General features: G+C 38.2%; 1 protein-coding gene across 1 annotated transcript in view; it reads left to right on the top strand.

The window, feature by feature from the left end:
- The window catches only part of eIF2A (eukaryotic translation initiation factor 2A), a 197525-nt gene that overhangs the window by 118008 nt on the left and 64945 nt on the right, over positions 1-14572 (top strand). The window contains exon 12 of the mRNA XM_090372166.1: positions 12345-12520. Within this exon, the coding sequence (XP_090228292.1) occupies positions 12345-12520 (176 nt within the window). The remainder of the gene's footprint in view (positions 1-12344; positions 12521-14572) is intronic.

Raw genomic sequence — 14572 nt, 5'->3', positions numbered from 1 at the left:
CTTTAATCTCTTCATCACCATGGCTCGATGTTGGTGCATATATCGTTATAACCTTTAGTTTGTGCCTCCTAGAAATCCTGAGTAGTAGTCTTGACACCCTTGGTGATCTACTTTTGAATTACAAAATGTTTTTTATATCTTTATGGACCATAAAGCAAACTCCACCTTCATTCTTTTCATTGTTACCATCGGTGTACAGCAGATTTCCACTCGATAAACTTATAAATGATTCATTTCTTCTTGTTTCAGCCAAGCTGATGATATTCCAATTCACATTTTCTAATTCCTTTTCCATTTCTAATATCGTATCTTCACCGATGCGTGATCATACGTTGTAATGGGCAAAGTTCACTTTCCGTGCATGACAGCCTGTTCATACCTAGAGATTCTTAGCATCCTCTGCTTCCACTCTGATTCTCTTGCTGCCGTAAGAGGGGGAGTGAAAGCCACTGAGGGCCATCTGTTTCATCTTGTTGTCGTGCTGGAGGGTTTGGTCTTTTCCTCTTCACGCTGACCAGGTGTCTTAAAGAGAACCACTCTACGCGTTCATTGCTTCCAAAGTGATGTAACAGGGCTTACTATCGAGAAAGTGTGCATGAGGATTTTAAGGATGCCGGCCAACCAGACTTCTCTTAAATCTTCTAAAATAGAAAGATATCGGATCCATCAGTGTTTTAAACTGAGTGTTTGATAACACACAGAATGCTTGTTCCCCACTAAGTCCCCTCTGGATAGCAGTAACCCCTAAACTCTGGGGTTTCTGTTACCCATATGCAGTACATTGACAAATGCAATGTTAATCTTCAGTTGCCACCTCTTGGTCCATCTACTCAACTTTTCTCGATTCTTTTGTAGTAGCGTACCATCCTTACTGTCATTAACAACCCTACCAACCTTCGTATCGTCTGCAAACTTGGACATTAAGCCTGTTATACCTTCATCAATATGATTGATAACTATTGATATGAAGATAAATATACTATGAAAATCCATGTAACTTAATCTTTTCTTGTTTATGTTAGTGTAAAAGTTATTCCAATTGTAGTGCAGTAATGGATTTTCTATATTAGGTTCAATGTATTAATTAATTATTCTTCAAGTTTCTTTAAATATAACTAGGTATTGTTTTTGCAAGATTAAAGATGATGTAGAATTTTTTAAATGCTTTTATCCTTGTGCATAACACAATAAAACATTGTTTTGCTGAACATGTGCCTAGCACATGTAAGACAATAGCCATTGGAATAGTCAAATTATAATAATTCAAAGGAATAATGTAAATAACTTAATCACAATTAAAATAAATACTGTATTTGTCAGAATATAAGCTATATTCCTCCCTCCTGCAATGGATCCTTTTAAAAGCAGGCAAGTTTAAATAAGCAGGTGCCACTTGTTATTGATTCCTAAAGGGGAAGGGGATCATCGTTGGATTTTCTAGATTCACATAGATTTAGGTGTGCAGTTTGTTGTTATTACTGGTAGAATATTCAAAAACCACTAACTTCAGGATCTAGCAGTTGCAAGTTTTGTCATACAATAAATCTGAACCATTTGAATTGTCAAATAAATGCTAAAATCAGAATACAGGGTGTGATCAAAAAGTTCAGGGACTGACTTTATCTTTAAATTGCATGTCGTAGTGAGTCGACTTGCTACAGCATGTTCAAATTTCAGATAAATTGTCCAGTTATCTGCAGTCAGTCAGTCTTAATTAACGTGAATTGAATAGAATGTGTTTTACGAACAGTGATGTTATTTTCAATTTTGTTTCAAATTAGGGAAAAGCCCAGCAGATACCCATGAAATGTCAAAAAAAGCTTTCAGAGAAAGTGCTATATATTGTTGGAATACTTCACACAGTTTTAAAAAGGCTGCTTGTCTTTCAATAATGATCCTTACCCTGGCCACCCTTCAATTTAAAAAACCCAATGATTCAGTTGCTTGCATTTGTGATTTGATCAGGAGGAGTGATTGACATTTAACTATCCCTGAAGTTTCTAGTGAAATTGGCATTTCTTGTGGGACACATCAGTCAATTTTAACACAAAATTTGGGAATGTGGGAAGAATGCAAAGCTGAAAACTTACCCAGTTTTCAGCTTTGCATTCTTACTGTTGGTCATAGAGAACCAGAGAGTACTCACATGTCATGATCTTTGCCAACATGCTGCTACTGACTCACACCTTGTTTCTTCCATCATTGCCGGTGATTAATCATGTGTGTATTTGTTAGTGACTTGGAAACAAAGGCAGAGTCTTCTTCAAGGTACAAAAAAAAAAAAGAAAAGAAAAGAAAAGGGAAGGACAGGACAGTCTCAATCAGATGTGAATTTTTTTCTTTTCTTTTTTTTTTTTTTTTTTTTTTTACTTGGTGAGGAATTTTTCATTACATATTTATTTTGATAAAACAGTGATCCAGGTATATACTACAAAACAGTTCTATAGCGATTGCTTGATGCTGTTCTTAGAAAACAGTTGGAAAAAGGGATTTCAGGGAATTAGCATGTGCATCAAGGCCATGTCCCTGCACATTCAGCACCTTCCATATGAGAATTTCCCTCAATGCATTTGATCACTGTGGGTCTCTCTATCCACCATACTCACTCAATTTAGTTCCCTGTGATTTTTTTTTTTTTTTGTTTTTGAAGCTTAAAATCTCCTTGAAAGGTCACAGATTTGCAACAGATGAGGAAATTGTTCAGAATGTGGTGTAGGAACTATTCACCGTTCCAAAAGAAACCTATCAGGAATGCTTCCAGAAGTTGCAGAATTGATGTATACAGTGGCATATTGCTCACACGAGTGTTGCAGCTTGCATATAGTTGTTAAGCCTATTATGCTGAGGGCTGTGCTGAAGGAAATGGGGTCATGCCATCTAATGTTGGTTTTGTTGATTGTCTGCAGTGTTGCCTTCTGGTTTTTGAGTGATGGTAGACTAGAATCAATGGTTTGAGTTTTGGGAGTATCTTCTTTAGGCCAACCTTGTTCTTCTTTCTGGTTTTATACTACAGTAACCTTTGATTGAAGACCATATACACTCGTGTCATATATGAGTGTGCTTGAATACTGCTTTTAACATTGTTTCCATAAAATAAAGTAATTCTGCTAGAATTGATACATTCAAGTTTAATTGAATATATAATTTGTGAGAACACAAATTTCACACCTGACCTTTAGCCCATGTTTAATGTGCCTCTACCAGGCACATGGAAAAATATAACATTGGCAGGTGTTTGGTGGACTTTTATCATTTTACACGGTATAACATTATTTAAATGTTTTACAGTTAGTTTTAAAATTATTTACAAACTCAAGTGAAAATGCTCCTGTGAAGAACCCATTTTCACAGGTTTTAAATAATTTAAAATGGTAACATTTAAAATTTAAAAAATTCAAATATTTAAAAAATTATAAATTTACAAAAGCTTTTAAAATTATTTACAAAACATGCAAAAAAATATTAAAATTTTTTTATATATTGAAACATATTTTCATATTTTGCAGTTTAATTTTATAACTATTTATGAAACTTATTTACAGAACTTTCACATGTATCATGCATGTGAATGATATTTCACATTTCTAATAAAGAACCATATTCACATATATCATTCATAATGCATGATTGAGAATGTTTTTTATGGACCAAACCTTCACCACACATTATACTTCGTGGTTTCTACCTTATCCTTTGCCCATTTTCAATGAACACATTGACCATGTTTCATCTTCTGTTGACCCTCCTCTCTTTTGTGGTGCTAATCTTCTGTGAGTGGCTAGGAACGTCTAGGTGTCTCTCAGTAAACAAAACCTGACCTATTCTGTCAGATGTTCCCTTCATCAGACCTAATGCTACTTGATGCAGCAGCAGCAGAAGCACTCTGCTACTCAGATTAGAAAGCATGTTGGCCATTCATCTAGTTTCAAAAATGTATCAGCATGGTGGCAGGCAGGCAGGATGTCACATGCAGCATTCTACCCATGTATGCAGAAACAACTGACATCCAACATGGGTTTCAGTGCTCATCTTGACTGCTGCATGGAAATACATTGGTTACATTCCAGCATGTAAGATGCTGTTTTACACATGATGTTTTGAATGCTTGTGTAGCATGGCCCTTAGTCTGAAGTCAACATGGTCAGAATTGCTTGTCTACATGTGTAATGCAGATGGACTCTAAAGTCAGGTTTAATCACAGTTGTATTTTGTTCTAAAGTGTTTGAAATTACTCAAAGACCAAATGAATATAAAATATTACTGTAAAAACTCAACTCCAGGATAAAATTTGTAACCACCATGGTGACCTGAATTTGTTGACTCCTATCATAGTATAGTGTTACATATCCTGCAGTCCCGGGAGTTCCCCCCCAACTCTGCATCATCATAACTTTGTGACATAATATAAACTCTGTAAAGACCAGATGATATGGGTTAGTATATGTTTGTGTGTAGGGCTATGTTGGTATTTTGTTCATCTGGCCACTTAGTCTAGGGGCCTGTGGAATACCACAGTCCCCTAGTTGCCGTTCAGAGCCACATGGAGGTGTATCAGGTTGGTAGGTTTGAGAGCTCTGGCGGAGTGAACCCTGACATCACCTGAGCTTACGAAGGAAAGCCTTCCAAAAAAAAAAAAAAAAAAAAGTTTTTATTACGAAGAGAGTACAGATTGCTGAGTTTGGGATAAAGATGAAGTGAGGGGGGGGACTGGGTAATAGGAAGACATCCACCAGGAGTTTGAAGATAGGAATAGAAGGGTACCCCTGTGGAAGCAGCCCACCCTCCACAGAGGGAACTGATGGGAACAGCAGATAGTGTATGCACTGGTAGAGACCATCAGCTGAAATATTTATGATGGGGAGAGGGATTGGGAGTTAGCCTTTGGAGTTTGGGAGTATAATCATAGGGACAGGGCTCCCTATATGGGAGAGACTGTCACATGGCCGCTTGCAGGGTCCTCTGTAATCCCACACTGGTGCAGACCAGCTGCAGCCAGTGTCAGCATCCCACTCTGTGCTGCCTAAGAAGTGGAATCAGCATGGCATTAGCAAATATGGTCAGTGATCACATGTGGATGGGCAGCATTGCGGGGACAGATACAGGCTGGGACCCTAGCTGTAAGTCATCTGTGGAGGGGTTCAGATCAGGCACACAGATATTCTCAACCTTTTCGTACGTAAATGTAAACCTACACATTTAAATTTTTTATATATATGAACAAACTCAACACCCTATTCGTTCACCCACTCATGCAGACACAGGACTGACATAAATACATTCAGGACAACACCACTTCCTGGATATAAACTCACATTTTCAATTTTTTTTTTTTTTTTTTTTTAAACAGAACAAAGACACTTTCACACACACACACATGGATATTTACACTTAGTTTCACACAGAGACACAGGGGAACAATGTTATTCACACAATTTAAGTTGCTCTGCTATGAATAGCTTAACATTAATTAATATTTGCTTTTACTCCTTTATGCACATAGACACACTCACATTGTTTTGTTATATCACCCATGCAGGACTTAAAGTGCAACAAGAGTGCATTGGATACTTCCCCTGCACCAGGGATAGCCCCCAATGGTCCATGTACAGATTGGGTACACCATTAGGTCCTTGAGGTTGTCACAGACATTCTCTCAGATATGCCAGACAAGCTGTTCTTGCTACCTGGGAGTCTAAAACGCTGATGGAACTGATATTCGGGTGACACTCAAGTCAAAGTGGACCCAATTTCGGCGAAGTCCGGATGGTTTATGACAGCCAAATCCTCTGCTTGCACCTTCACGATGGTGGGACTGTTAGTAATCCTGGGTATAACCTTCATGCATAAGTACATGGTGGGTGACCACCCAGGTGTGAACCAACGTAAGCAGGGGTCGAGGTGTGGCGCCCACACCACATGGAGGAACGCCGCCCCTCTATGTTACCAGGCAGTACTAGGTGGTAGATGACTCTCATCAACCGGTGAAATACCACCACTTTGCTTATTGGAGGCTTGAAGTGGTGGAACCCATGTTTAGTCTCTAGAGCTAAGTTCCGGCCAACCCTTCCCTATCTCTTCCATCATGCAGTATGATTGATGATTTTTGAGGTTATGATGAATGTCGTGGCGAGATCCAATATTCCTTACATTTCGAGGGTACAGCTCTAAAACGGTGTTCGCAGGCCGGCCGCTAGTTAGTACACCGGACTGAACCTATTGGTAACTCTCTAGGAAGCTTCCGGATCAGCTAGTGTATAATCTTGCTACCTCTACTCTGCCAGATAGTGACTGGAGGGAGTCCTAGTAGTGTGTATGCGGGGAGCATTGTCGAGGCCATGTTATGTCAAGGATCTGGGTATATTCTTACCACATGTACGCCATATCCAAAAATTTCATTACTTCATACAGCATGTCCCACCCACTTTTTCTTACTATTGAATACACCATGAATTGTCAAAATAATAGAGCAAGCTTATCTGCGAAAAGATCTAAACCTCCCAAGGACTTCCTAATTCATTTCACAAATATACATGGTCTCAATTCTAATCTCAACGATGTCCATTTCCACTTGCAGTCTTCCAAACCCCATGTACTTTTTCTGACTGAATCTCAGTTATCAGTTGATTCAACTACTGCTCATCTCAGATGTCCAAATTATTTGCTGTATGATTCCTTTCGCCTCAAAGGTGGTACTTGTGCATATGTCCGTTCTGATATTCCCTGTCAAAGACTTGGCAATTTGGAATCTCCTCTCTTTGATCTTCTCTGGCTTAAAATCTCTCTACCTCATTGTGTAAAATTCATCTGTTGTCTCTACCGTTCTCCCAACTCCACTAATCACTTGGAGCTCTTTGACTTCCTCTCGTTGCAACTTTACTTTCTCCAGTCCAACTTTCCTAACAGTGAGGTAATTTTCCTTGGTGATTTTAACGTTCACAACTCCAGCTGGCTTCCGTTTTCTAGTCACACCGACCCAGCAGGTCGAGATGCTGAGGCTTTTGCAATTACTAATGACCTAGCACAGATTGTTCATTTACCTACAAGAATACCGGACAATCCTAATCATACAGCCAATACGCTTGATCTTTTTCTCACAAACAACCCTTCTAAGTACAAGGTTGAAATGAGAGGTCCTTTAGGCACTTCAGATCACAACTTGGTGATTGCGTCTTCTCCAATGGAACCTTTATCTCATGGCTATTCCCAACCTTGTATTGTTTGGCATTACAAGAATGCAAAATGGGATGACCTGCGAGACTTCTTTTCTTCTTTTCCTTGGTCTGATTACTGTTTCAAAACTTCTGATGTCAACGTTTGCTCAGATCGTGTCAGTGAAATTATTCTTGCAGGAATGGAATCCTTTATCCCACACTCCACTTTAAAATCTCGTCCTTTATCTAAACCTTGGTTTTCCAATAAATGTGCTAAGGCTGTCCAAGAGAAGAACGTTGCATATCGTAATTGGCTTGTTTCTAATTCTTCAGTTTCATTTTCTTCCTACACCAAAGCTCGCAACAATTGTAAAGCAGTTATTAATCAGTCCAAACTAGAGTTTGAACAGGGTAAGAGTAGAAAACTTGCTTCTTGCCCTAATGGTAGCCGAGCATTCTGGTCTCTTGCCAAAGCTATTGGCCGCAACTTTTGCCCATCTCTGCTCCCACCTCTGTCCAAACCAGATGGTTCTGTTGTCACTTCAGCCAAGGATAAAGCTGACCTGCTAGCATCCCATTTTTCTTTGAGCTCATGTATTAATGATCTTGGTAAAACACCTCCCACCATTCCTAACACGCTCCATTCAATGCCTCCTGTGGTCTTCCGTCAAAAGGATATCAGAAGGATTTTGATGAATCTTGATGCTAAGAAAGCTCCAGGTCCTGATGGTATTTCTCCACTTGTTCTCAAAACCTGTGCTCCTGAACTTACTCCTATTCTTTGCCGCCTTTTTTTCACTTTCTTATTCCAAAGGTATTTTTCCTTCTGCTTGGAAATTTGCTCATATCCAGCCAGTTCCTAAAAAGAGTGACAAATCCCTCCCATCCAATTATCGTCCCATTGCAATTACTTCTACTCTTTCTAAAGTAATGGAGAAATCAATTAACCGCCAACTCTTAAACTACCTAGAAACCTTCCATCTGATCAACGATCGCCAGTATGGATTCCGTCAGTGTCGATCCACTGGTGATATTCTGGCTTATGTTACCCATTTATGGACTAATTCAATGGAAAGGTTCGGTGAAACACAAGTAGTTGCTCTTGACATCTCAAAGGCTTTTGATCGTGTTTGGCATAAAGGTCTTCTAAACAAGCTTCCATCTTATGGTTTGCCAACTGTTTTTAGTAATTGGTTATCCAGTTTTCTCTCTGATCGCTCACTGAGGGTGATGGTAGATGGCTCTCTGTCTTCTAACTTCTCCACTAATGCCGGTGTCCCCCAAGGTTCAGTTCTTTCCCCCACTCTTTTCCTCTTGTATATCAATGACCTTCTTACATTGACTGGAAATCCTATCCATAGTTTTGCCGATGATAGCACATTGCATTCAACTTTCCATTTTGAGAAACCTTGTCCAGCTCAATCAGCTTCAAGTTCTCGAAAATCTGCTGCCAATTCCTTAAATGCCGATCTTCAGGTAATTCTCCAGTGGGGCAAAGACAACTTAGTTGATTTCAACCCTTCTAAAACTCAATCTTGTCTTATATCTTGCAAAAAGGATTCTTCTGCTCCTATGCTTATCTTTAGTGACACTCTGATTTCTAGGCAAAATGATATATCTCTTTTGGGGATTACCCTGACTTCTAATCTCTCTTGGCACAAGCACATTACAAATATTGCTTCCTCTGCATCTAAAAAACTTGGTTTTCTCTTTCGCTCTCGGCGTTACTTTTCTCCCAATCAGCTGCTCACTCTGTATAAATCGCAAATTCGCCCTGCCATGGAATATTGTTCCCATATCTGGGGTGGTGCCCCCAAAACCTCTCTCAGGCTTCTTGATTCCATTCAGAAGAGGGCAGTTAGGTTAATTAATGATTCATCTCTAACAGAGTCTCTCCACTCGCTGTCTCATAGATGCACTGTTTCTGCTGCATGCCTCTTCTACAGATACTTCCATGGGCACTGTTCTTCTGAATTGGCTTCTATAATTCCTGCTCTCTCTTTCAAAACAGTCCGAACACGTGCCGCCACCAGCCAACATCCATTTACTGTCCAACTTCAAACCCACAGATCCAACTTTTCATCTTCCTCATTTATTCATTCAACTGCCGTTTTCTGGAACAACCTTCCTTCATACGTATTTCCTGAAAATTACAATCTACAGAAGTTCAAGTCCAATATCAACAAATATCTTCTTTCGTCTTCTCAATCTCCAACCCAAGCACGGTACTAAGTACTATAGGTTATAATACCTCTCGTGTTTGGGGTTCTCATAAAAAAAAAAAAAAAAAAAAACATGATAGGCCAGGTGACTAGTTGTTTCCCATTCTAGTAGAGTAAGGGGTCCTTATTAGGAAAAAACTGACTCAAGTAAATAATACAAAGGTGTTTGAGATAACAGAAGAGGAGAAAAAGCAGTATGTACTGGAACTTAAGAACAAGTTTGAGCTTCTGCAGACTGCTCAGGACCAAGATATCGACGAGGAATATTACAACTTTCTGAAAGTGATAAAGCCCAAGAAACCTATAGGGAAAAAAAATCCAAAGAAGAAAAAATTAGTCAAGAAACACTTGTCATGATGAACCGAAGATGACAAATGAAGAGCAAGATAAACACTGACAATGAGAAAATTCAGTGTACTGAGTTATGCAAGGTCTTTAGAAAGACACTCAGAGAGGACATAAGAAGATTTAACACAAGAAAAGTAGAACAAGCATTAAGGGAAAACAAAGGATTTAAATCAGCAGCCATGAGAAGTAATACAGAAAGACAAATGATACTGAAACTGAAGAATAGCGATGGTGTACTTATAAACAAGAGAAGGCATATAATTCAAATAGCAGAAGACTACTATAGAGAATTATACAAGGAGCAGGGGAATGTTGCCAGCAGTGGGGAAGATGGATTGCAAAGTAGCAACACATACGACATACCCGATATTCTTCCTAATGAGGTAGAACATGCATTGAAGAAAATGAAGAATCAGAAAGCCCCGGGGGAAGATGAAGTTACTGTACAGTTGTTAAAATTGGGAGGAAGAGACAACACAAAAACTGGCAAGGCTCTTCACAAAGTGCATTAGAAAAGGTGTGATGCCTAAGCAGTGGAATAATGCAATCATAGTTTTGCTGCATAAGAAAGGAGATAAATCAGAAATTGGAAATTATAGACCAATTAGCTTGTTATCCCACATCTACAAGTTGTTCACAAGGGTCATTACTAATTGATTACAAAGAATACTTGATGAGAATCAACCGAAAGAGCAAGCTGGCTTTAGGACAGGATTCTCAACTATGGATCACCTTCACATAATATCACAGCTAATGGAGAAAGCAAATGAATATAAAACACCATTATGCCTGGCATTTGTGGATTATGAAAAGGCATTTGACTCCATACAGCATAAGGCAATGTTTCGAGCACTGCAAAGACAAGGCATAGATACCCCATATATTATGATTTCGAAGAAAATATATGAGAGTGCTACCTCCTTTATTAGACTAGACAAAGACAGTAGGAAATTTAAAATTGAGAAAGGATTTCGACAAGGAGACAATATCTCCGAAGCTGTTTACTGCTGCCCTTGAGCAAGTTTTCAGAAGATTAGACTGGTCGCAGAAAGAAGTCAATGTGAACGGAGACTACCTAAACCATTTGCGATTTGCAGATGACATTGTGGTCATAAGCCACGATCCCTTATTAGAGGAAAATCTTAATCAGTTATGCACAGTTAGTAAGGATTTTGGACTAAAGATGAATATGGCTAAAACAAAAGTAATAATGAACAAGTATACCACAGAAAGGGAAATAATGATTGAAGGAGCAATAATTGAAAAGGTGGAGTCATATACTTATCTGGGACAAGTTATTAGCTGTAATAATGATAAATGGCTGGAAGTCAAGAGAAGAATAAACTTTGGATGGATAGCATTCAGGAAATATAGTCACATACTGAAGAGCAATATCCCAGTTTGTCTGAAACGTAAAATAATGAACCAACGTATACTCCCCACCATGACTTATGGAAGTGAAACTTGAGCACTCACCAAAAGAATGGAAGAGAAGCTGAGAACTACACAGTGAAGAATGGAACGAATTATATTGGGAATCAGACTGTTAGATAAGAAGAGAAACACATGGATTAGGCAGCAAACTCAAGTAAAGGACATTCTTATCAAACTAAAGAACTAAAATGGTCTTGGGCAGGACACATAGCTCGAAGACATGATGACAGATGGACTAAGAAAATAACAGAATGGTATCCAAGAGGAGCTAGAAGAAAACCTGGAAGACAAAGGCGGAGATGGATAGATGAAATTCATGAGTTTGTGGGTAGTAAATGGATGGCCAGTGCTCAAAACAGAAGGAACTAGAAAATTGCTGGAGAGGCCTTCATCCTGCAGTGGATTGAAAATGGCTGAAGATAATGATTAGTTTTAGTCAGAATTTGGTGCTAGCATACAGCAGACCCATAGGCAGCTACTCTTAGGAGCCCACCTTGCATGGCCTGGTTCAGCTCTGGCATCGGTCACAATAGGTGCAGACCCTGGTAAGTAGGTCACAGTTGGGGGGGGGGATTAGTCTTGTTAGTGGGGAGATCAGTTTGCAATATGTATTAGGAAGGTGTTTATATTTTGCAGCTCTTAACTGTTTTTGGCTAATTAACTTGTGTTTACAGGGGTATTCTGTAGAGCTTGCCTCTGTGTGGCTCTCCTAGGTTCAAAGACAGCTTATGAATACTGTATGAAGGCCTTATAGTATTCCTCCTCCTCCTCGTTGATGAGGAGATGTTCATAGTTTCTGGGGAGTGGACAAGTCTTAACGATAAATATGTTCCAATGGTTGTCGTAGCATGCACAGTCATAAAGTAGATGTGTCCAGTCTTTGTTTCCTCTGCAACTGCAGAGGATTCCTAAAAATCACTATCATAATATATGATAGTGATTTTTAGGAATAATATAAGTTGGCAGTAGTCTTGGGTAACATATGAAGACACCATCCATGTCACAGGATTGAACCTGCACACTACCACACAAAAAAAAAAATAATTAACATGCTTGACCCACTAACTATCGTAAAACATTAAAAGTTGCATGCTTCTCTGGCAGCAGTGGCTGTATAGAGTATAAACAGAAATCTGTTTATTTGAAGTATAATATTTGTATGTGGTTATTGGCCTTAATTATATATCTAATGCTCATCCTGTCAGGATTTGGAAATTTAAGAGGTAATGTTGAAGTATGGGATCTGAAAACCAAAAAACTCGTATCCAAAATTCAAGCCACTGATTCAACTTACTTGGAATGGAGTCCAGATAATGAACACATTCTAACCGCCACTACATCTCCTCGACTCAGGGTAGGAAATGGGTTAGTATTATAATGTCATTTGGTTATTTAATTTTTTTCATTTATTCTGTATGGTTTTTATTCCATTTGAAATGTTTTAAATATCCTATAATAATTTGGATTAGTCATTAAATAATTTCATAGATAGATTGCTGAATTTCATCTTCAATATTAACCTGTGTCAAAAAACCACTTTACAGTGAACATGCTACATAAAATATACAGCATTTGTACAGATATTGCATAGCATCATTTATGTATACAGCTATATATAAGTGCTGTTTAAGTGTTTATCACTATTATCAGAATAAGTGCTGCTTTATTTAAGGTTTAAGAGTAAGCAACTCAGTGATTTGCAGTATATGTACAATATGGTGCCTCTTGTACAAAGTTTTGTTTGACTTTATAACTATATACGTGAATAATAGTATGCAATATTGGTATAGATGCTACATTAACTTGAATTCCATTTTTTTTTTTTTTTTATCTGCAACAGCTATTTTGTTTGTTTTAAATAAATACTAATATGAGAAAAGTTGATAAATTTCCATCAGTGAAGGTATGATGGCATTCCATGAACCTAGTAGTAGTGATTTGAATTTATACCACTTCTTCAAAGTACTCTCCTTTCTCTGTTGCATATTTATGTTTATATTGATACAGATTCTGTAAATAAATCATTTTATGGAACTGAGTTAGGACGTCTTTTGCCGATCCTGACTTTTTCACTGCCAAATCTACATCCCTTGCATCAATGAAGAGATAGGTGTGTGGTAGTTGTGCTAATACAGTTGCCTATGTGCCTTTAAAATACTGCTTCAGTGAGATGGTGTTTTGTTGGGAAGTGGAAATGAATGCAAATCAAGCAGACAGGACTGGTATTCATTCTTAACTTGCTTATTGCTGTAATGTCCACAAATCTAATATTGATGTCTAGTTTAAAGCCTCATGAGATTTCCATAGATTTCAGGAATAAGCTTAGACAAACTTAACATCCTCTATATCATTGTGTTTGCACTTCTCTATCACAGTTTGCCTCAGCCACCCTGGCTATGATAGCATTATTTTCTTTAAGTTGATAGGACTTCATTTTCAGTTCGTAACTATTTTAATCCTTTGTCAGTTTGTCAGATACACCAGTAGATTTTAACTAATGTATCACATGCAATTGGGTCACCTTCAAGCCCCACAAATATTTCTCTCTTATAAAAGTCAGCAAGTAGTTTTGCTTACAAAAAGTTTATCTCTTCCACCAAATTTCAGGAACGTGTTACAGTAGATGCGTTTAGTGCAGGGTTTGATCAAAAGTTCAGTGAATGACCTTATAATTCTCAAACACATACCAATAGCTAAAAGATTGCGAACAAGAGCTTACAATGACATCTTTTGGGCATGCACAGAGAAAGTTTTAACTTTTGTGTCAGTCTAGCAGAAAAAGGGTTTGTGTGAAAACTTGTTTTTCCTCATTTGTCACATATATGGAAAATGAAAGAATTTACAATATGCAAACGTTAAATTTTGTTGTAAGCTTAGAAAGCCAACCAGGCTAGCCAGGTGGGTAAAGTGCCTGCCTGGCAACCCAAAGGTCGCGGATTTGAATCCCGGCTTGGATCAAAGTACTGCAAAAACCTGGGGACTGCAAAAGTACTGCAAGAAGCCGATGCATCAACAACTACCAAAAAAAAAAAAAAAAAAAAAAGTAAGCTTAGAAAGTCAAAAGCAGTATCAAAAAGAATGCTTGTTAAGTTTATAGAAGTGATATTATAATGTGGGTTGGGGGGCAGATTTAAGCATTTCATGAGGAAACTTTTTTGTTGAAGATGAAGAAAGAAGTGGTCCTGTTAGCACCCTAAAATGATCGCTACATGAGTAAGTAGTCTGTGCTGTTATTGAATCAGATCAACATTCAAGAAATTGCTGAGGAGACTTCTTTTTCATTTGGTTCAGTTCAAACCATTTTAACTGAAGAATCTGAGCGTTAGGTGAATGAGTGAGTACCAGGTTTGTTCCAGGCATTCTCACTCGCAATCAAAATCATTTAATGATTTACTAACTAGTAAAACACTTGCATTT

The sequence above is a fragment of the Mastigoproctus giganteus genome, chromosome 1 (genome assembly GCF_048544385.1).
Source record: "Mastigoproctus giganteus isolate SK-2022 chromosome 1, ASM4854438v1, whole genome shotgun sequence".
NCBI classification, from domain to species: Eukaryota; Metazoa; Arthropoda; class Arachnida; order Uropygi; family Thelyphonidae; genus Mastigoproctus; species Mastigoproctus giganteus.
The sequence above is the reverse complement of the archived record's forward strand: the minus strand, read 5'-3'. Positions and strand labels throughout refer to the sequence as shown.